The sequence below is a fragment of the Garra rufa genome, chromosome 4 (assembly GCF_049309525.1).
Source record: "Garra rufa chromosome 4, GarRuf1.0, whole genome shotgun sequence".
NCBI lineage: Eukaryota > Metazoa > Chordata > Actinopteri > Cypriniformes > Cyprinidae > Garra > Garra rufa.
In genome coordinates this window covers 11,093,229-11,117,660 of record NC_133364.1, presented here as the reverse complement: position 1 = coordinate 11,117,660, position 24,432 = coordinate 11,093,229, and the positions used below count along the sequence as shown (strand labels likewise).

The following is a 24,432-nucleotide window of genomic DNA, read 5'->3' as shown; positions in this document are numbered from 1 at the left end:
ATGGGCGACAGCCCCTCTGCAACTGGAGTGGTTAGCCAAGCTTAGGCCCGGTTCTACTGGGGTAGATATACCCTCAAACGAAAGCAAAGCAATTGAAGATCTGGCAACAATCCAGCGTGTTTTTGCAGCGTTGAGAAGTGTTGATTACGAACAATTAGAAACAGTTTGTCAAAATTCACTCACCGCTGAAAGCGCCAGATCTGTTTTTATTGCCTTTTTGCGTGAATCATCTCATGACTAAGTGCAGACGTGATGTTAATAAAAGATTCATTGTGTACGTTAGTTTAGAAAGCTTTATTGATTACTAGGGATGTAACGGTATTGTAAATACCGTCGTACCGCAATGGCAAATTTTTACGATACTACCGTGGTCGCATGACTCGATAAAACAATAGGTCTTCTGAGAAAAGTTTGCTCAGGCGAATGGAGCGAACGGGAGGTAGCGGGAACTACAGTTCCCATCAGCCCAGGCGTGGCCATCATCCTTTGCGGTCTGTTGCCCGCCCCCCTTGAATATAGCGCTAGATCACTATAGAAGTCATTTAAGGTTATCTTTCCTATAGAACAGGTCTATACATTGTTCTTTTATTAAACAAACTAAATTGCCTTATGTTATTTATCTTATTTACACGAAGGCATGTCATTTCTGTCTCATCATGGTCGCGCGTTTACAATGTCTCCTCCGCGAAAACACGCAGGACTCCATTCATAAAAACGTAATTTACTATAGCGCGGAATGCCACGGAATTCGTTGATTTTTTGATTAATAAACCAAAAGTTGGTCTGTCACTTAATTCAAATCACGATATGGACTAGTGTCTGTGAAAACTGAAATGCAAAAAGACCGTTTTAATATGAATCCTGCATGTTCCGTTTGCCTCTGTATGAAATGGTGGAGACGCGTTTTTTTTTTTTTACTACACTGAAGCATGCGTGACGCTCCCGGTAATATTTCGCATTTGCATCTCACATGAACAGATAAACTCAATCTCCAAAGCTGCTGTGAGTGTCACTTTTACCGTTTCATTTAAGAAAATAAATATTACAACAAGATTAACCACTTAATTGTAGAAAAAAATACTACAATTATTATTTAAACGTTTTAAAATGAATATCATTTTTTCTTCCATGTATTGATTTTAACAGTAAACCTCTGTTTGTTTGCCAAAAATGAAAAGGGTTTATATTTCATTTGATTAAAAATAAATGAATGTTTATGCTTTCATTTCATGATTATCAGAAAAACTAAAACACATAGGAATTTCTAAAAAAAAAAAAAAAAAAAAGCAAAAGATTGTAGAGCCCTGTTGTTCAAAATGTTAAAATAGAGAGTTTTGGACTTATTTTCCACTGAAATTAATGTTTTCGTTATTACACAAAGTAGGCTAAAGTACTGCAAAAAAAGTAACATGGTTACATGGTTTCATAATTTTTTGTTATTAAAATTGAAAAATTTAAGTTCCTGTTTCAAAGTTTACAGATAGATGGCTAATTTGTATGCCATTGATATGTTCAGTGTTCATGTAAATTGTTTAATAAACACTTCTGGCACTTTTTTTGAGTCTTTTCATTAGTTTTTTTGTTTTTCCTGTAAATGATTCAATAAATACCGTACCGTGCCATTCATACCGAGGTATTACCGTACCGTGAAGTTTTGATACCGTTACATCCCTATTGATTACAACGGAACTTTGTGAGATCTCTATGAACTAAGATTTGTGACGCTTTTAGTGATAATAAAGGGAGCGCGCTTTGCACTTTCCATGCCATAATCCATTCAGAATTTGTATGAAACTTTAGCTTTTCTTATGTTTTGGGAATTACATCTGCATAGTTATGCTGGGTTCATTCTCGAAAGAGCGGTGACTGACACAGTGATATCAAAGCAATTGGACGGGAAAAAAAAAATCCCCCTTAGTTCAATTTTGTATGCAATGTCAAAGTGTATAGATTTAGTTTCGTTTTTTATTTTGTTAATTTAGAAAAAGGTTTGGAGCATTTTTTTAACGAACAGCGCCCAGCGGAAGACTGATAGTCTGTTTGATCAGTTTGCCTTCTCAAATCATCACGACTTGCCTAAAATAAAACCTATAGATATAAAACAGTTCAAGTATAGTTTAAACGTTAAAGATACATGTGCGCGATTAGGCGCATAGTTTGTGCGGAGAGTGGAAGATAAAGCCGCTTTGCAGGTCATGGAGGCACCAGCGCAATCACTTGCATTTTTTCACTGGAAGCAATTTAAAATTATCCGTCATGTTAGCTCACAAAGGAAAGAGTAACACATCAAAAAAACCTTATAGTGTTTTTATAAAATAAAGAAAACAAAAATGATGCGCTTTCTGTCGTCTCGTTCTTGAACAGGAGTTCTTAACAAAAATAAAGCGAAATGCATGCCTCACAGACATGATAAACATATCTATAGAAAGCAAGTCAGGATCTTTGCGAAATTGACTCAGAATACACTTTATTAATAAATAATTGAGATATGTCCTTACTGTTTCCTTTACACATTCATTATTTATTTTTGCCTGTGCTTTGTGGCAAGTTTCAGCCCACTGCGTGCGATTGAACGCGGATCTCTTCCAGCTGCGCCATCCGAGCCGGTCTCGAAAGTAAAAGCGAAAGTCTTGTGTTGTTTCCACCAGTGTGGCATTTTTTTTCCTTCAACATAATTGATGGATGTCTAAAATATAAAAAAAAAGAGCCTAAAACAGGCCCGATGCCGGCCCTGACATAATGTGAAAATATGAAAAGTATGTATGTGTCCTGTTATTTATTTTATGGTATGCAAATAGTTGCAAATAGTGATTTATCCTGATTAATCCACTGAAAATTCTGATTAAAAAAATTTAATTATTTGAAAGCCCTAATATATATATATATATATATATTTATATATTTAAAAAACTTATTGTTAATGTTATATATTTTCTATCTTTTAAAATGTACAAATTAAAGAGAATATATAATAGGAAGATTGCTGAGAATATTTCCGTCCTCCTTATTTCAAAAATATTGTTTAATTACTATTTATTTATGACTATTAGAAACATCAAATCTTTCGATAACTAAATTTAATAGTATTTTTTATATATTTTTTAATATTCCTTTAAAGAGTGTTCCTTTATGTATTTCTACGTACTATTTAACAGACTTATATTCAATTTATAGATTAGATTTAATAGATTTATAAATGAATATAGTTCCATTTGCAAAAACGGCATTTTAAAATAGCCTAAAACATGACTCGTCCATTGAAAAACTGACTCCCGACCAACCCATCACCATTTGAAAAGGTCACAGTCGACCTAATTCTCAAACTGCAAGCATTAATATGATGTTACACACAAAACACTCCCTTTCCAATACACACAGGACAAGCAAAACGATCAAGACACGGCTCTGAAGCTATAGTATGTTGCTTTGCGTGTTTCTAAGGCTGTCATTCATTCACCCAGCAGTCTGCTTAGACGCCATCTGCCACCATCCCAGCCCATATGTTCAGGCCCAGGACACAAACACCGGCCCCATAAGCCTCTGTGTGTAAGCGTGTGTAGGTGACGAGGTGCTTAAGTGTTTATCTGTGCACTGTCCCAGAAAATAATCAATGAGCAGATGAAAGAAACTGCCACCAAAATAAAACCAGACTGATGCATTTCAGCTGCAACTGATTAAAGCCAAAGAATCAAAAAGAAATAAGGCACACTGTTGATTCGTATGAGAATAATGATTTCAAATAACTAAGAAATGCAAAGCATTGATTGATTGATTGATTGATTGATTGTCAGGCAGAATCACAAATGGGTTGATTGGTTGAAGCTGCTCGGAGGTAAATGTTACCTGGAAACAACCCAGTAGCCAGTCAGTTAAACTACAAAGAGGGGGGTCATTTATCTGGAACACAAGGGAGTCAGGTTTACACTTCAGGGGAGGGTATCATTCGGTTGTAACACAGAAACCGCACGTCAGCTTGAGAATATGAGAACGTGAGCATGTTACACAGTTCACTCAAAAATGAAACTGCCTTTTATTCACACGCATGGCTTGATTTTGTGGAACACAGAAAGAGAATCTAACCACTTATTTAACATAATGAAAGTGAATGGGGATTTTACTGGGGAGCTACAAAAACTAATGATTTCCAAAGAAATACTTCCTAATGCTTACTAAAGTTAGCTACATCTTTGCAGAAAGTGATCATATGACTTTAGAGAACTATTAGTTCTATTAGATGCATTTCTTTTCTTTTCAGTTCTCATTTTCATGCAGTTTAACTTGATAACTAAAACTTAATAATTAATAACTGTGTATATTTACCACAAAAAGATAAATAATTAAATAAAATAAAACTATACCTAAAAACTAATAAAAATGAGAAAAGCATACAACAAATTTACTAAAACTTTAACTCTAATTGAACTATTATGGAAATTATAAAAATGAAATGTGTAATGTTTTTTTTTATTTAATCATACAACAAAATTACTAAAACTTTAACTATAATAAAAAAAAAATATGGAAATTATAAAAATTTAATTTTTAATGTTTTTTATTTAATTTAAGCATACAACAAGATTACTAAAACTTTGAAATTAAAATAATATGGCAAATATAAAAAATTAAATGTTTCAAATTTGTAACTTTTTTTCCATTTAAGCATACAACAAAATTACTACAATTTTAACTAAAATTAAAATATGGAAATTGTAAAAATTAAGTTTAACTATTTTTTTTAAGCATACAACAAAATTACTAAAACTTGACCTAAAATTCATGGAAATATAAAAACATTCTTTTTTTTTTTATTTAAGCATACAACTAAATGACTAAAACTAACTAAAATTAAAAGAATATGGAAATTATAAAAATTAAATGTTTAACATTAAAAAAAAAAATTAAGGATGCATCTAAATTACTAACACTTCAACTAAAATTCAAATAATATGGAAAATATATTAAAAAAATACTTTTTTTATTTAAGCATACAACAAAAAAACTAAAACTTTAACTAAAATTAAAATAACACAGAAATTATAAAATGTAATTGTTTAAAAATGTTTAGCTTTTTTTGTTTAGGCATACAACGTAATTATTAAAACTTTAACAAACGCTGCTTGACACCTCAAACCCCCATTCATCTTCATTATAAGGAAAATTGCCTGGATATTCTTTAATGTTTTTTGTTTTGTTTTTTAGGTATAAGATATACATTTTATTGCTCATTAATTAGCAAAACATCATAAGTGGTACATGTTATTCAGGGTCATCAAGTGTCATATGATGGTTGAGACTAAAGCATCTGTGTCGTCCAATAGTTCAATGATGCACAGGATTACAGCACCATTCACAAATGTGGCTTTAATCTCTAATAAGAGTCCCTTCAGAGAAAAACACTCATTTAACCAGAGGTAATGAAGGTCTGTGTTGAAAAAAAGGCGAAAAGCAATATATACAGACACTGGTAGACTGTGTGAAATTCTCACCTGAGAGCCTCCAGCTATAGGAATGATGCAGGTGAGAAGGTTTCCGATCACCGTTTCCATAGGAACGGTAAGGCCATCCACATGAACGGTGTAGATGAGACTCAAGCAGTTCTGCACAAGAAAGAGATCCAAGACTGAGCTTAAATATAGAGAAATTAAGAAATTATAGAGAAATGGTATCAGGACACCTGGAATATGTGAAAAATTACTCAGTTGCATGGGTGTTGTAAAATAAAATAAAATAAAATAAAATAAAATAAAAATCCAGACTGTGTAATGTTAAAAAAAGAAAGTCCAATTTTGTGCAGTCATATTATAACTCTATAGCAGCTATTTGAAAACACCAGGGAAGCTATCAATTTTTATTTTATTACTTTTTTTAGTTACTATTTTTAACATTTGTTTATTGTTATTTATTATTTTATGCAACTTTTTATTATTTCTTATACACTAGTTTTTTAAAAGCAAACAAAACAAAACTAAACAGAAATCAACCAAAGTAAAACAAAAAACAAACAAGACAAAGTGTAAAACAAACATGCTTGAAGTAGGCTGAAAACAAAAAATAAAATAAAAATAAGAAAAAAAAAACACTAAATTATAAGAAGTAAAATAAATCTACAAATATGATAAAGCAAACAAAATAAAAAAACTAAACAGAAACCGACAAAAAAATAAAAAAAATAAAACGGTAAATATAAAACAAACAAAAAAAAATTCAAGTTGTAATTTTTGTATTTTATTTTACAATTTCCAGCCATTTTCATTTTTACATTTTTTTATTTAATTGTTATTTTATTAAGATTGACTATTTTATTTTATTTAATATTATTTTATTTATTATTTATTATTTTATGCAACTTTTTATTATTTTTATATGCTATAGTTTTTTTTAAAGCAAGCAAAACAAAAAACAAACAGAAACCAACCAAAATAAAACAAAAACAAAACAAACAAAAAATGTAAAACAAAATTTCACTATGAATCTGTATGAAGTAGGCTGAATACAAAAAATAAGAAAAAAGTAAACTAAATCTACAAATAGGATAAAGAAAAAATAAATAAACAGAAACAAACCAAAAATAAATATAAACAAATAAATAAGCAAAACAGAAAATACGAAACAAACAACAAAATTCTTCACTTTAATGTTTTGTTTTATTTTATTTTATTATTTTTTACAAATTCCAACTCTTGCTTTTGTTACTATTTTTAATAGTATTTTTAACATTTTTAATAAATGTTTTATTTTATTAAGATCTATTATTTCTGTTGATTTTTTACTGTTTGTTTATTGTTATTTTTTTCTTATACACTATAGCTTTTTTCGCATAAATTAAATATGTTGTTTTTTTTGTGTTCAGGGTCAGTAATATAATAGTTTTATCAGTTTTGTAAACATCTGAAGACAATAATAACACTAATAATAAAAACAAAATGAAAAACATTTAATGTTGACATTTTTTTTTTTAAATACAGATTTTTTTTTTCTGATATATAAAATAAGTTGCTTTACTGGGGCGGTCAGACAAAACAGTAGCCTAAAATATAAAATCCTTTACCCTGCCCTGACTTGTTTCAGTTTCTGTCATGTGCAACTTCGTCTGTCTCTCTTACCCTAAAGACCTCAGTGTGGTCCAGACGGGACACGAGGACCAGGCTTTTAGGAGCGTATAGTTGAGCGGGCTGGAGCACGTCTGGACTGTCATCTTCATCGGCCTCACTGGGCTCTCCTTTCTGTAGCTGAACAGACACAACAAATAAAACACCCTCAAACTACACCTACAATTACAGCACTTCGAATCACATTAGATGTCCAGTCTACAAAAATAAATCACCCGGCTCTATAACGTTATATAATGTCAGCACGTGCTCCGCACAAACCTGCGGGTTCTCCACAGACTCCCAGAAGGTGAAGCAGGCGCAGTAATGGCGCTCGGAGTTGATGTCTGTGAGAACCGACACAAAGAAAGACGCAGGTTTTCTCTCTGGAACCAGCTGCCATCCGTTGGGCTGACAGAACTGGAAGAGACGCCACAACAATTTAAAAGATGTCTATACAAACACTGGCAGGATCGTTCAATTTTGTTGGATAAATCTGCGAATTCTGGAATATCCTCTGTGTTTGTTTGTGATGGGCTTACCAGCTCAAGGCCTTGAGGAAAGGGGTTATCTTCCCAGTCCTTCTCTGGGAAACGCTGGTGAATCCGGCCTTGACCCTCACTACCTCCTACACAAAGAAAAAAAAAAAGAAACAAAGGATAAATGGATGGGTAAGGACTAAAAGCGGGTTATGTGAAGCTTTGCAAATTTGACTTGACAGAAAATACAACATGGGAAAAAAAACATCATAAAAAGACGTGATATGCTGATAATGAGTACTTCCTGACTAAACAAGCAGTGCAACTTTTGTTTATGCTTTTGTATTTGAGGCAATGTTAATTAGTGATTTCAAACAGACATGAAATCATATTTAATTCCTTAATGTCTCTGGTGGTTTTATGCATGATTCATCTACACACATTATTTTGGAGGAAAAAAAGCTCTGTTTTCATGACCTTGTATCAAGGTTATGAAAGTTGAAATTACTTGAAGCTACAAAAATAAAAGAAACAGCACAAAAAAAAAAAAATATGTAATAACATAAATCTACAAACATGATAAACACAACAAAAAAACTAAACAGAAACCAAACTAAACAAAAATGAAACAAAACATTTGAAGCAGGTGGAAAACAAAAATTAGAAATTAAAATAAAAAATTTGACACTAAATGTAAAACATTAGCACAAAATCATATAAAGTAAAATAAATCTACAAATATGCTAAAACAAAAAAATACTACACAGAAAACAACCAAAAAAAAAAAAAATACAAATAAAATAAAATATAAAAAAATAAAACAAATTATAAAACAGACAGGCTGTATAAGGTACACTGAGAAAAAAATATATATATATATATTTAATAGTAATAAAAATTACTAAAAAACTAAACAGAAACCGACCAAAAAAAAAAATGAAACAAACAAATAAAGAGGTAAATAAAACAACAAAAAATATATTTCAATTTGTAAACAACAAAAAAGAAACTAAAAAATAATAAATTCTAAAACAAAAAAATAAATGACAAAACATTTTAGTCTGAAGCAGTATAAAGTAGCTAAAAAATAAAAATAAAATAAAAATATAAGAAAAAGGAAGTTAAATAAACCTACAAATATGATACAGCAAACAAAATAAAAAATATAAACAGAAACCAACCAAAAAAATAAGGAAACAAATAAAATTTAAAATATAAAACAAAATAAAAAAACAAAACATTTCAGTTTGAAGCTGTATGAAGTGGCTATAAATAAAAAAGTAAGTAAATAAATACATAACAATATATATATATATATATATATATATATATATATATATATATATATACACAAAAAAGTAATAAAATAAAGCACAAAATTATATAAAGTAAAATAAACCTACAAATATGATACAGCAAACAAAAAAAATTAAGAAATTAAAAAAAATATAAACAGAAACCAACCAAAAAAAATAAGGAAACAAATAAAATGGAAAATATAAAACAAAATAAAAAATAAAAAAAAAACATTTCAGTTTGAAGCTGTATGAAGTGGCTATAAATAAAAAAGTAAGTAAATAAATACATATATACATATATACATATATATATATATATATATATATATATATATACATATATATATATATATATATATATATATATACAAAAAAGTAATAAAATAAAGCACAAAATTATATAAAGTAAAATTAATCTACAAATACGATAAAGCAAACAAAAAAATTAAGAATAAAAAAAAAAACTAATTATGAAAAAAAATTAAACAAAACTCAAGTGTTTGAATCTGAGGCTGAAAAAACCTTGTAAAACAAAAAATAAAATAAGAACAAATAAACCATGTTATATTTCTCTGAAATAACTAAAAAACGAAACAAAAAAATAAAAATAAAATCATAAAACAAATTATAAAACAACAAACTATATTTCACTATATATATGACTATATTTAAATAAATATTGAAACAAAATAAAACAAACAAAAAAACACTAAACAAAGCATCTCAATGTGTGAATCTGAGGCTGGAAATAAAACTTAACATGTAAAATAAAAAAAAATATATTATAAAAAACGATCATTGAAAAAAATCAATAAATATGACAAAAAAAAACATTTCAGCATTTTAAAGTGTGAATCAGGCTAATACAGTGTGAGTGAGTGCTGCGAATGTCACAACAGGAGAGGAGAGAAAAAACAGCACCTGCCTGAGTTTTCATCAGATAAACAAAACCATACTTAACACAAACAATGACTGGGACGTCTCCCAACACCCGACACACAAATCAGAAAGCGTGCACACAAATTAAATCATCTTGCAGAGCTGGATGATCCAATGTACTCCAAAAGACCGTCACTCAGGAATTCATCTGCCTCTTTGAACATCTGATCATCAGATATATTATGCGCACAACCGCATATATGCATACACACCACTGACTGAGCTACAGAAGAAGGGCGGCTGAACAGCAAGTGTTGTGAAATTAAACACAGGGACGGTTTGTGTCAGTTCGAGAGCGCTCTTATTGCACTGAGGAATCATGGGATTTGAGCCTGAGTTCATTTAGACAGCTGTCCCTCTTCACCCAGAACAAATGAGTTAGTGAGCCACAATGACCAGCAGCACAAGACTTTAAGTGTCAAACCGAAGACTTACCCAAGAAAAGCCCTCCTTTTGAGGAAAGGACAAAGGTTAAAGGTTAAAAATGCACACTTTATTTGAGCCTCACTTATCCGAACAATTTTATTAAAAGCTTGGAAACGAAACATGGAATTTTCTAATATTTGACCCAAATAGCAAATTTTCATGACTGCTTAAAATGCTGTCAAAATTGTATTTCCATTAATTTTCTGTAAAAGAGTAAAGAGTGAAAGTTACTAAATGAAATAAAATGTAAAAGTACACATTGCTCACACCTTCTTTGTGAAGAATATTTTAACATTAATAATAATTACATTACAATAATTTCTCAAAGCCTTCTTGTAATGATTATTTTTTTATATTATTAATACCAACAACAATACATATTATTATTTTATTGTTATAACAGTTTTAATTTAAATTAAGTTAAATAATAATTTGATTGTGTTGTATTTTATTTTATAAGATATTAATGCATGAATGTTCTGCAACTGGTATGAGCAAAGAGAGTTAAAAATAAAATTAAAATAAAACCAATTATTTTATTGTGGAATGAACAAAAAAAAGTAAAAATAAATAAATAAATAAATAAATAAGTTAAAAATAAACTAGAATAAACTAAACTGAAATAAGATGAAATAAAATAAAATAAAATATTTTTATTGCGTTTTATTTTATTTTATAAGACTTAAATGCATCTCTTCAGAAAAAAAGTTGAAATATATATATAAAATGATAATATTTATCAAATAAAATTATTTTATTGTGGAATGAACAATAAAAGTTAAAAAAGAAGTTAAAATAAACTAAAACAGACTAAAATAAAATAATAAAATACAATAAAATTAAACAGAATAAATTTTATTGTTTTATTTTATTTTATTTTACAAGACTTGAATGCATCACTCTTAGCTGTTCTGAAACTGGAATGAGGAAAAAAAAAAAAAAAGCTTAAAATAAGATATAGTATAATATAAAGTAAATAATCTTATAGTGTGCTTTCTTCATAAGACCTGAATGCATCACTGTCAGAAAAAGTAAAAAAAATATATATATATAAAATGATAAAATAAAAACATTAATTGTATTGTGTTTTATTTTATTTTGTAAGACCTGAATGCATCACTCTTAGCTGTTCTGCAACAGGAAAGAACAAAAACAGAAAAACAGAAAATTAATTAAATAAATAATAAAATAATAAAATAAAATAAAATAAAGAAATAAAATAAAAAAAATACAATACAATAAAGTAAAAGAAAAGAAAATAATTTATTGTGTTTTATTTAATTTTATAAGACCTGAATGCATCACTCTCAGCTGTTCTGCAACTGGAATGAACAAAAAATATAAAATAAAATGTAAAATAACAAAATACAATAAAATAAAGTAAAATAAAATAAAATAATTTATTGTGTTTCATTTCACTTATAAGACCTGAATGTATCACTCTCAGCTGTTTTGCAACTGGAAAAGTGAACAACAAAAAGTAAAAAAAATAAAATTATGAATTAATAAAATTAAGTACAATTAATTTACCAAAAAAAGTAAAAATAAATAAATAAATAATAATAATAATAAAATAAAATTAATTAATTCATTAATTAAAATGTTGAATTTTAAAGCTCAAACACACAAAATCAGGGACCAAGGGGGAAAAAAAAAAAAAACATTTTCAGAGACTGGGTTTCCCCCAACCCCTTACATGTGTGCAAGTTTGCACGTATAAATAGACGACTCACTATAGGTGAGTAAGTGATGTGGTGCACATGGCTGATGGGGTTAAAATAAACGGAGGTGTGAGCAGCCACACCTTCCTCCTTAGATCAGCTCAGGCTCATGAAGAGTGTCATGTTTACTCGAGAGCGATCCAGGTGAGCCATAAACAATGATGCATTCTGGGAAATTAACTGAAGGTTGCTACGTGCAGCCTGGGTGTCATCAAGCAAGTCTGGAGCTGGAATAAGACTTTAACCTCTCCCTAAACAAAGAAGCCAAGATATAAGCCACTGAAAGACAACAAATATCAACAGAAACTTAAACGCTGAGGGAGATGACGGGACTAGTGAATAGTAGTAATTTTGTACTACTATTAGTAGTAATCCTTGCATTTTTCAATGAACTATTTTACAGTCACAACAAAAGGCAATTACTATCTTTTATTTTTATTTGACTTTTTGTTAGTTTGCCCTAACTTTTCATTTTAAATGTAATAAATAAAAAATAATTACAAACGTAATAAATGTAATATGTAATATGTATAATATATAAAAACAATTATAGAAAATAAAACTACGTAAAAATGTAAATAATTAAGAAATAAAAAAAATAAATCTAATTAAATGAAGAAATTAAAAAAATATATTTAAAATAAAATTAAATAAAATTAATGTAAACATTAAATAAAAGAAAATATATTAAATTAAATAAATGAAAAAAGAAAATAAAACAATACAAAATAAAATAAAATTTAATTAAAAAAATTAAGTACATTAAAAATGAAATAAGATTAAACTAAACAAAATAAATAAATAATATAAAATAAAAATAAAATAAATAAAATAAGATGTAATTTAATTTAACTTAATTTAAAACAAACGTAGGTTAAATTAAAATAAAATTATTAAATTAAAAATGAAATAAATTAATGCAATTAAATTAATTTAAAAAAATTATTTACATTACATTAAATTTAGCTAAACTAAATAAATTAAATAGAACTAAATACAATTCAATAAATATATAAAATAATTAAGAAATAAAACATAAATCAAATTAAATAAATTATTAAATAACATTTTAAATAAACTAAAATGTAATTAAATAAATAAATGAAATAAAAGAAAAGAAAACAATACAAAATAAAATAAAAATTTAATTAAAAAATTTAAGTACATTAAAAATGAAATAAGATTAAATTAAACTAAACAAAATAAATAAATAAATAAAATAAAAATAAATAAAATAAAATGTAATTTAATTTAACTTAACTTAAAATAAACAAATTAAATTAAAATTATTAAATTAAAAATGAAATAAATTAATGCAATTAAATTAATTTAAACAAATTAATTTACATTACATTAAATTTAACTAAACAAAAAATTAAATAGAAGTAAATACAATTCAATAAATATATAAAATAAAATAATTAAGAAATAAAAAATAAATCAAATTAAATAAAAAAGTATTAAATAACATTTTAAATAAAATAAAATGTAATTAAATAAATGACAAATGAAATAAAATAAAAACAATACAAAATAAAATAAAAATTAAATTAAAAAAATTTAAGTACATTAAAAATGAAGATTAAATTAAACTAAACAAAATAAATAATATAAAATAAAAATAAATAAAATGTAATTTAATTTAACTTAATTTAAAACAAATGTAAATTAAATTAAAATAAAATTATTAAATTAAAAATGAAATAAATTAATGCAATTAAATTAATTTAAACAAATTAATTTACATTACATTAAATTTAACTAAACTAAATAAAAAATTAAATAGAACTAAATACAATTAAATAAATATATAAAATAAAATAATTAAGAAATAAAAAATAAATCAAATTAAATAAAAATTATTAAATAACATTTTAAATAAACTAAAAAGTAATTAAATAAGAAATTAAATGGAAAATAAAAAATATTAAAATACAAATTTTAATAAGCTAAAATGTAATTAAATTAAATTATAGGTTACATTTAAAATCATTAAAAAATGTATTTAAATAAAACATTTAATTAAAATAAATTACATTAAAAATAAAATGAGATTAAATTAAACTAAATAAAAAAATCAAACAGAATTATTAACATTAAATTAATTAAATTAAAGAAAATAAAATAACCTTGGTTTTCCAAAGACTTTCATTTATTTCCTCACAATTTAGACCAGAGGTTCTCAACTCTGGCCCTCGAGGTCCATTTTCCTGCAGAGTTTACCTCCAACCTTGATCAAACTCACCTGCCTGTAACTTTCTAGTAATGATGAAGAGCTTGATTAGCTTGTTCAGGTGTGTTTGATTAGGGTTGGAGCTAAACTCTGCAGGAAAATGGACCTCGAGGGCCAAAGTTGTGAACTCCTGATTTAGACCATTTGGGTGGTAAAACCCCTTTAAAAAGAAACGACTCCAGATGCAATTCTACTGGATAACAGGCAAAGTAATACCTGGCGGCAATCTGGAGCGTGTCCAAAATACAGGCACCACAATAGAGCCTATTCACAACACCGCACGCTGCCAAAATTAGCCTGTTGTGAAAAGGATCTTGGGATGGCACTGGCCTAGAGTTCGTTTGTCTCCAGAGATTGAAACGGATAAAGACTAAGACAGCCGGTGCAGAGGAAACGCACCAACTTCAGGTGATATTCATATAAAGTTCTGGCCCGATGCCACGGCCCTCAGGCGGTCACACTACACTCGACCCCCATTTAGTGGAACTGACATGTTATCGCCACAGGGTAAGAGTGTAGAGTCAGGATAAGTTTCGCTTTCCCTTGGAAAAAAAAATGAAAAAAATCTAGACGAGCAGCCAAGGCACGAATCTGATTTTTCAGAACGTGTTGGGAAATCTAAACCTCGCTTTCGTTCCCACCCCTCCTACTTTCTCACTATCTCAGAAAGAGAGCGACTAGATGAGTGAAGGAGAAAAAAAGACATCCAAGCACAAACAGGCACTGTTCTCCAAACACTAATTCACTCTGCTGCCGATTGCAGCATTCCGTGACATTCCCATTCCAGAACTCCGGTGCTCCCTGATAACAGCTGAGTTGGCAAAAGAGGCAAGAATTCTCCTAAACAGAAGTTATCAACACATACGCATGCGTTTAACACATTTAAACCCAAATCAGAGACTTCTGACCTCATTTTTGGACTCTAGGGACTAAATGCTTGGAATCAATACAAGTGAGTTGAGGACAAACCCACAGCCAGTTTCTGAGTCTGAGAACCTTCTGAAATCCGACAAAATGAGGTCAGTGCGATTTTATGCAGGCCACATAAGCTGTGAAGGTTTCTCTGTGATCTAGCAATCCAATAGAAAAAACACTAATTAAAAATTAAAATAATTAACAAATAAAAAAAAGTAAAAAATAAATAATGTATAAATTATAGTAAATATAGTATATAAATATAGTATAGTATTATAAGTAAATAAAAAAATGTTATAAAATAAAATATTAAATTAAATTGAAATAAATTAAAAATGAAATGAAATAAAATAAAAAAAATTAATTAAATTAAATTTAAAAAGAAAGTACAATAAAGTAAAAAAATTAATAAAATAAAATAATTAAGAAATAATAAACAAGGTCAAATAAATAAATGGAAGTAAATAAAACATTAAAATAAATAAATAAATAATAAATAGATTTAAGATTGTAATTAAAATAAAATGAAATTAATTAATTAAATTAAAAATAATAAAAATTAAATTAAATATAAAATAAAGTAAAAATTAATTAATTAAAAAAAAGTGTTATGTTAAAAATCTAATTAAAAATAAAATGAAATAAAATAAAATAACCCACAGCCATTTGGAGTCAATGCGAGACTGAGAACCTTGTAAAATCAGACAAATAAAAATGAAATAAATTAAATTAAATATAAATAAATAGAATGAATGAATTAAAATTTTAAAAGAAAATAAAGTACAATAAAGTAAAAAAAATAATTAAATTAAAATTAAGAAATAATAAAGAAACAAGATAAAATAAATAAATGAAAGTAAATAAAAATCACAAAAAATATAATTAAAATAAAATAATTAAATTAAAAATAATACAATTAAATTCAATTAAATAAATGCAGTTAAATTGAAAATGAAATCAAATAAAATAAATTTAAAAACAGAATTAAATTAAACAAAAATTAAATTAAATTAAATTAATTAAAAATGAAATAAAATAAGGCAAAATAAAATACCCATAGCCAGTTGGAGTCAATGCAAATGAGAACCTTCTAAAATCCAACAAAATGAGTTCAGTGGGATTTTATGCAGTCCACATAAGATGTGAAGGTTTCTCGGTGATCTACCAACCAACCTTGTCGATTGGAGCAGGCTATCTAAAACTTTGCACCTTACATTTTGGCTCTTGAATGGGTTTGTATGGTACATGGACATGGGGAATGCGCTTGGATAATCTGACATGTGTGACTGAATCCGGATATGTGAGACCTTAATAAATCTTTCCCAGACAAGACCTGCTTGGTCAGGTGGCAGGCAATGCTCAGGTGTATGTGAATCTAAAGCTTGTTTTTATTATTAATCACCACATGAGAACAAGAGTGATGACCACTGGGATTTGTTTCCACAACCCTGGAGTAACCTGAGGTTAAGTGCTTCACTCACGGGCTCTCGTTTGCAGGAATCAAGCCGGCCCTCAGCTTTAACCACTGCACCACATCACCTATTTATTTAATGAGGCCTCTAAGGAACTCAAATAATCTGCTAAAATCTGTTTATGGGTGAGAGTTCAAACAAATTAATGGGTTTGAGTTATGCAAACTATGAACCTGGCACACTACAAAGACCTCAAATCTCATTTACGCAATTTGAATACATTAAAGTTGACATTAGTTACGAGACACGTTATTTGTCAAATGACGTAATTAATTTCACACCACACCTGAGATGTCTTGACAAATCTGAACCAAACAACATGAAAATATTTTGAAGGAATGAATTTTTCTTTTGGGCCAGCCATTCCTTTAAAGGGATAGTTCACACAAAAATAAAAACTAACCCATGATTTACTCACCCTCACCTTCTTTTTTTTTTTTTTTTTTTTTTAGACAAATACATTCAGAGTTACTTTTCAGAGTTACAGCTTTATAATGGCAGTGAATGGCTGTTGAGATTTTGAAGTCCAATAAAGTACATCCATCCATCATAAAAAAGTACTCCACACGGCTCAGAAGGGTTAATAAAGGCCTTCTGAAGCAAATCGATGTGTTTAAGAAAAATATCAATATTGAAAACTTTATAAACCATAACCTCTAGTTTAATAATGGCATGCAATGGCTGTTGAGATTTTAAAGTTCAATAAAGTCCATCCATCTATCATAAAAAGTGTTCCACATTGTCTACAGAGAGCTAATAAGCAAATCGATGCGTTTAAGAAAAATATCAATATTTTAAACGGTAATCTCTAGCTTTATAATGGCAGTGAATGGCTGTTGAGATTTTGAAGTCCAAAAAGTTAATCCATTCACCATAAAAAGTGCTTCACATTGCTCCAGGGGGTTAATAAAAGTATTAAAAAATATTAAAAACCTTATAAACCGTAATCCCTAGCTTTATAATGGCACTGAATGGGTGTTGAGATTTTTAAGTCCAATAAAGTTCATCCATCCATCCATCATAAAAAGTGTATCACACGGCTAGAGGGAGTTAATAAAGGCCTTCTGAAGCGTATCGGTGTGTTTAAGAAAAATACCAATCTTTGAAACTTTATAAACCGTAATCTCTAGCTTTATAATGCCATTGAATGGCTGTTGAGATTTTGTAGTCCAATAAAGTGCGTCTGTCCATCATAAAAAGTGCTCCACACATCTCCGGGAGTAAATAAAGGCCTTCTAAAACGAATCAATGCATTTGTTTAAGTAAAATATTAATATTTAAAACTTTATAAACCGCAATATCCAGTTTTATAATGACTGTTCCATTATAACCCATCCAACCCACCCATCCATTATAAAAAGTGCTCCACATGCCTGTGGGAGGTTAACAAAGGCCTTCTGAAGTGAATCGATACATTTGTTTAATATTTAAAACTTTATAAACCGTAATCTCCAGCTTTATAATAGCAGTGAATGGCTATTGAGATTATGAAGTCCAAAAAAGTGTGTCCATCCATCATAAAAAGTGCTCCACGGGGCTTAGGGGGGTTAATAAAGGTCTTCTGAAGCAAATCGATGTGTTTGGGTAAGAAAAATATCTGTATGTGAAACTTCATAAACCGTATAAAGCTAATGATTACAGTTTATAAATCTTGGAAGAGCCAGGACATTTTTTTAATATAAAATGGTTTATAAATAAACCATCAACTCAACCACAGCATAACTGACAGACATTAGACATCATCTTTTTTTTTGGAGTAGGTTTGACACGGCCTTCCTACAACCTGAGTGATGACATTTCAAGGCACTTCTGCTTTACCCAGCTCTACTCTGACTCACTAGAGCGTCTGGATATTAATAGGGAAATTTCACTCTCTCCTTTATGAAGGATCTGAGAGAGACGCCACGAGACAGTCACACCGCCCTCATAGTCAGCCTGAAGCAGGTGAAGTGAAACCGAAAACAGGTGACCGACTACAGCAGTCACTGCGTGTCAGAAATCACAAGATTCCATCAGACAAAACTCAATGAGGACGCCAACAATGTGGCATTCACATATCAATCAGAGAAGATGACTAAACTACCTGGTCAGGCCATGAAAAATTTCGACTTCCTTAATATGCAGAAAACACGCTCTTGAGGCAACTGCGCCTGTGCACCACAGGAATTCACTATCAGGCTTGTGTAAGAGACAGACATGCAGCGTGGTTGCGACTGTGTGTTAGCGCATGTGGGTGGGGTGGTAAAAAACAAATACGTTGGCTTCCAAAGAGAATAGACTGGGTCGCGTTATAAAAGCTCTCAGTCGTGTGAAGAATGTGTTGCCTTGGCCTGGCAATTTTTCATGAATTTACTACGGTCTAGTCTTCAAACCTGTCTCTTCAGGAGCTCAACGTAGATTCTAGAAAAAGGCTTGGCCGCGTGTCAAACCAGAAAACCGCAGCCTTCTCTTATGGCCCGCGCCCCACGTTGTCAAAACAGTTTGTAGCCATGGCTGCAAGGACCTGAAAGGCCGCAGTTAAGCGTGTCAGGGAATACAGCACAAGCTAGGTGGGCAGGCACAGGAAGTTGTCAACCACCTTCTATAGCAGTGGTTCTTAACTGTTGGGTCGTGACCCAAAACTTCAAAAATTGGAGATATGGGTACAAATGATAAAAAGTCCAATGATGGAGTTTTTAACCTGTCAAACATGCCATTTGAATTGAAATTAAATTATATAATTATATGCATCATCCACTACTGTTCAAAAGTTTGGGATTGGTCAGATGTTTTAGGAACAAGTCTGTTATGCTCTCCAAAGTGGTTGTATTTGATTCAAATACAGGGAAAATTCTGAAATATTATTACAATTTAAAAAACATGTTTTCTATTTGAAGCTATTTTAAAATAGAATTTATTGCTGTGATTCAAAGCTGAATTTTCAGCATCATTACTCCAGTCTTCAGTGTCACACGATCCTTCAGAAATCATTCTAATATGTTGATTTGCTGCTCAAGAAAGGCATTATACTACTAAGACATTTCTTATTATTAACACTGCTTTGTCACTTTTGATCAAATTAATGCTTCTTTGCTGAATAAAATTATTTCTTAAATAATTTCTTAAAACTGTAGTTTCAAAAAAAAAAAAAAAGTTTAAATTGCATAGATATCAAGATTCTTTAAATCATCTAAAACATAAATAAAAACATAATTCCATTTACACATCCAGGGATCGACAAAATATTTGTATCATATCAGTAGGGCCCTATATTTAATTTTTTTAATTCCCAAATTTGTTTCCCTTTACATTTTTTTTATTTACTGTTTTTATATATATATATATATATATATATATATATATATATATATATATATATATATATTAATCAATTGAAATCATGAAACATACACAATTTACACTATTCAACTATTCTGCAATTTATTAAAAGTTGAACAAAAAGTAAATTAAGGCCCTATATAATCATTTTTTCTCCTCAAATTCAGTTTTTTTTTTTTTTTGATTTTTCAAATTCTGTCTTCCATAATTTTCTGGATTCCACTTTAAAGATTTCATTAAATTTGAATCAAAAGCATCTCTAATTAATTGGTTTTATTTAAAATATATATATATTAGTTTATTTATTTATATTTGAAAATTTGTTATTGATTTTATTATTATTATTATTATTATTATTATTAATTTTTTAGCAAATAATTTCTCTGGTAAATATTCCTTACAATTTTTTAAATGTTTTTTTATTTTAATAATTTTTACTAATAATTTTATTAGTAGTAGTAGTAGTACTATCGTTACATTAAGTCGTATACCTTTGTCACAGTTTCTTCAAGTTAAACCAAACTTTTATTTTGACAGGTTGCTGTAAAGACCTTTAAGTTTCTGTTTGTATATGATATGATAATTCCTCTCAAAAGAAATGCCAAAATGCTCATGAAGTGACTGACAGAGCACCACAAACGTGTAATAAATGAAGCCGCGCATCTGCGCCATTCACTCACACAGAAACACAAAGAACATGTAGGACTCATATTTAAACAGTATTTCTGCAGCTTAATATTTACAGACACTAGTCTATATGGCATTTAGATTTAAGTGTACTAACCTAATTTTGATTTATCCATCCCGCACTTTACAGTAAATTACATTTTTATGACTGAATTCTGTGATTCCATCCGTTTTCTGCATTCTATAAATTTGTTTTTTTTAGTTTCATTAATTTTAAATCTATTTGTGACCCTGGACCCCAAAACCAGTCATAAGGGTCAATTCTTCTGAATAAATATGCTTTCCATTGCTTTATGGTTTGTTAGGATAGGACAAATATTTGGTTAAGATACAACTATTTGAAAATCTGGAATCTGAGGGTGCAAAAAACTGAAAATACTGAGAAAATCGCCTTTAAAGTTGTCCAAATTAACTTGTTAGCAATGCATATTACAAATCAAAATTTAAGTGTTGATATGTTTAAATATGTTTGCATCCCTAATAAACACAATTCTACTTCTAATGCAAGATTAACATCTAGCAAGTAAGTGTCTCAATGCACCTTGTGCTAATTCAGCACCAAACTCTTGGCGTTGGTCATTCTGGGTGGACTCGCACTGAGAGATTTGCATCTGCCAAAAAAAATCTGCTGTTGCTCGGGGATACCGTGAGTGCAGTTTTTCTTTTCTTTCAGTGCAGAAAAGCTCTTCAACAAACTCACATCCTTCCTGCACGCCAGCAACCACCCGTCCCACAACCGCATTCAGCCCTGGCTGCTTTTTCAATAGAGGAAATACTCGAGGCTCAAGACAATTTACACACTTTTTTTTTTTAGAGCGAACGCTACTTTTTAACAACAAAACGACACCTCGTTACTTCTAGAAATACAACGTGGCTTTCGGTGTCATTCGACATGAAAAAAAAATGATCTGCAGTTTTACAAACCCTAAAATTTTAGATTTGTTTTCTCAGCCACAATGACGTCAGCGATGTGTGAAAGCGTGGTGCTCCTTGTGTCTGTGTTCTATGCAAAGACCTGCGGTTTTGATATTTTAAGTCGGGCACTTTGGTTTTCAGTGGGCAAGTACTGGTCTTTCAGTAACTCTTAAAGAGCTTATAGGCTTCTAAGGCAAATGAATGTCACACCATAAGATATAAATGGAGTTTTATTAGCATTACAGATAAACGGTCTCACACACATTGACACAGAGGTATTAACCGCTGCATTAACAAGAATTAGGGCTGGGCGTGAAACACTGCTATGATTTTAACAAGCTTTTTAAGTTTTCTAAAGGCCACAACAGTAGACTTGCTACCACCCTGACACCCTCATCCTCATGTGACAGACATTTATTAGAGTGCCAAGGCTGAGTCAGTTCAAAACATCCTTTTCTATGACTTGTTAACACAAGTGTGACATTTTTAAGCTGTTTTAGTAAGTGTAGGTAAATATTGTGATTTGTTTTTATATATAAATTTAACATACATTAATTTTTTATTATGATCATTATATTAAATATTCTGTTTATTAATGTAAATATTATTGTGTTAACTAATGAAAATACTGTGGTAAAATGCATTAAAACCATGTTAAAACAATTAAATGTACTTAATTTTAACATGGTTTTTAATGCATTTTATTTTATCTTATCTGCATAAATATTACAATTTGCAATAATGACTAGTCAAAATGATGGATAAAATAAATTAATGAAAATATATTTAAAATATTGTCAAAATGCTAAGTTCATGCAAGAATAAACTTTTTTTCAACGAATTATATTATATAAAATTAAGTTAAATTAAATTATACTATACTACAATATTAAACATTATTGTGTTTATTAGTGACAATTATTTCTAGTTAACAGTGTGAGAAAACAAGTCTTTAATTAATTTTAACAAGGTTTTTACTGTGTTTTACCTTATTGAACTGCATTGAATTGTCTAAATTTACTTTGCAACAATGGATGATTGGTCAAAATATTGAAATAAAATGTATATAAAATATTTTAAATAGTCGAAATGCTAACAAATATTGCATTTATATATTTAAATATTACATTCAATAATAATACTAATAATAAAATAACAACAACAATAATAATAACAAGGTTTTTATTGTATTTTATACTGTCTTTTATTTAGAAATAAAAATTTAATAAAATATATTTAAAATATTGTCAAAATGCTAAGAATAAACTTTTTTTCAACTAATTATATTATATAAAATTAAGTTAAATTAAATTATACTATACTACAATATTAAACATTGTTTATTAGTGACAATTATTTCTAGTTAACAGTGTGAGAAAACAAGTCTTTAATTAATTTTAACAAGGTTTTTACTGTGTTTTACCTTATTGAACTGCATTGAATTGTCTAAATTTACTTTGCAACAATGGATGATTGGTCAAAATATTGAAATAAAATGTATATAAAATATTTTAAATAGTCGAAATGCTAACAAATATTGCATTTATATATTTAAATATTACATTCAATAATAATACTAATAATAAAATAACAACAACAATAATAATAACAAGGTTTTTATTGTATTTTATACTGTCTTTTATTTAGAAATAAAAATTTAATAAAATATATTTAAAATATTGTCAAAATGCTAAGAATAAACTTTTTTTCAACGAATTATATTATATAAAATTAAGTTAAATTAAATTATACTATACTACAATATTAAACATTGTTTATTAGTGACAATTATTTCTAGTTAACAGTGTGAGAAAACAAGTCTTTAATTAATTTTAACAAGGTTTTTACTGTGTTTTACCTTATTGAACTGCATTAAATTGTCTAAATTTACTTTGCAACAATGGATGATTGGTCAAAATATTGAAATAAAATGTATATAAAATATTTTAAATAGTCGAAATGCTAACAAATATTGCATTTATATATTTAAATATTACATTCAATAATAATACTAATAATAAAATAACAACAACAATGATAATAACAAGGTTTTTACCGTATTTTATTTTATACTGTCTTTTATTTAGAAATAAATATTGTCAAAATGCTTACAAATATTACGTGTTTTTCAGCCAAGGATATGTTTTACAACTAATATATTAAATTATATATTACAAACAATAGTAATAATAATTATTATTATTATTATTATTGGGTTTACTAAAACACTGTGTAAAAACAAGGCTTTGACTGTATTTTAATCTAATTTTATTTGATTTTATTTAACTTTATTTTGTTATTTTTTTATTATTATTTTTTTTAACAAGTCTGTTTATCTTGTCTAGCCCTTATTTTAGATTGTTTTATTTTATTGCATTAAATGCTCTACTTTTTGCAATATATATAAAAATATTTATTTTTAAACAGTCATAATGCTAACAAATATTGCATATGTTTCTTAGTCAAGCCCTAACAAGGATACGCACACGTTTTACCACTAATCTCTCTATGACACTAGATAAACACAGACACCATTTCTCTCTCACACACTTTAATATATTTAACTAACCTCCGAACATCTACTAAGAGATAAGCAGGTACGCGTTAGGTATCTTGTACACCTAGTAATCAATAGTTAAACATTGCAAAGGACTAAAGCTCAGCTTGTGACATATATCCTGCATGAAACGCGAAAAGCAAACTAAGAGAGCGCACTTGGACTCCTTTTGCTTACATAATGTTGGCGTCACTGGTTAGGCATTCCACCTCAGCAGAAATTCCAAGCCTTCCAACAAGGTTTGGAAATCATATGGAAAGTAGTAGTGAAATTTGCAGCGGGTTAGTCAGTTCCCCTCTGCCAAGGGGCCAGGAAAAGAAGCAGCCAACAGACGTGAGGCTGTGACCGGTGTTTAGATCAAGTAAACAGATTATAAGCACTGGG

The 24,432-nt window shown here is 28.8% G+C and overlaps 1 protein-coding gene across 1 annotated transcript in view; it reads right to left on the bottom strand.

Annotated features, from left to right (window-relative positions):
- sbf1 (SET binding factor 1) overlaps window positions 1-24,432 on the bottom strand; it is a 72,922-nt gene that overhangs the window by 38,382 nt on the left and 10,108 nt on the right. The window contains exons 2-6 of the mRNA XM_073837714.1: window positions 7,631-7,716; window positions 7,371-7,508; window positions 7,104-7,229; window positions 5,487-5,597; window positions 3,844-3,897 (exon numbers count right to left, since the gene is read on the bottom strand). Of these exons, the coding sequence (XP_073693815.1) occupies window positions 3,844-3,897; window positions 5,487-5,597; window positions 7,104-7,229; window positions 7,371-7,508; window positions 7,631-7,716 (515 nt within the window). The remainder of the gene's footprint in view (window positions 1-3,843; window positions 3,898-5,486; window positions 5,598-7,103; window positions 7,230-7,370; window positions 7,509-7,630; window positions 7,717-24,432) is intronic.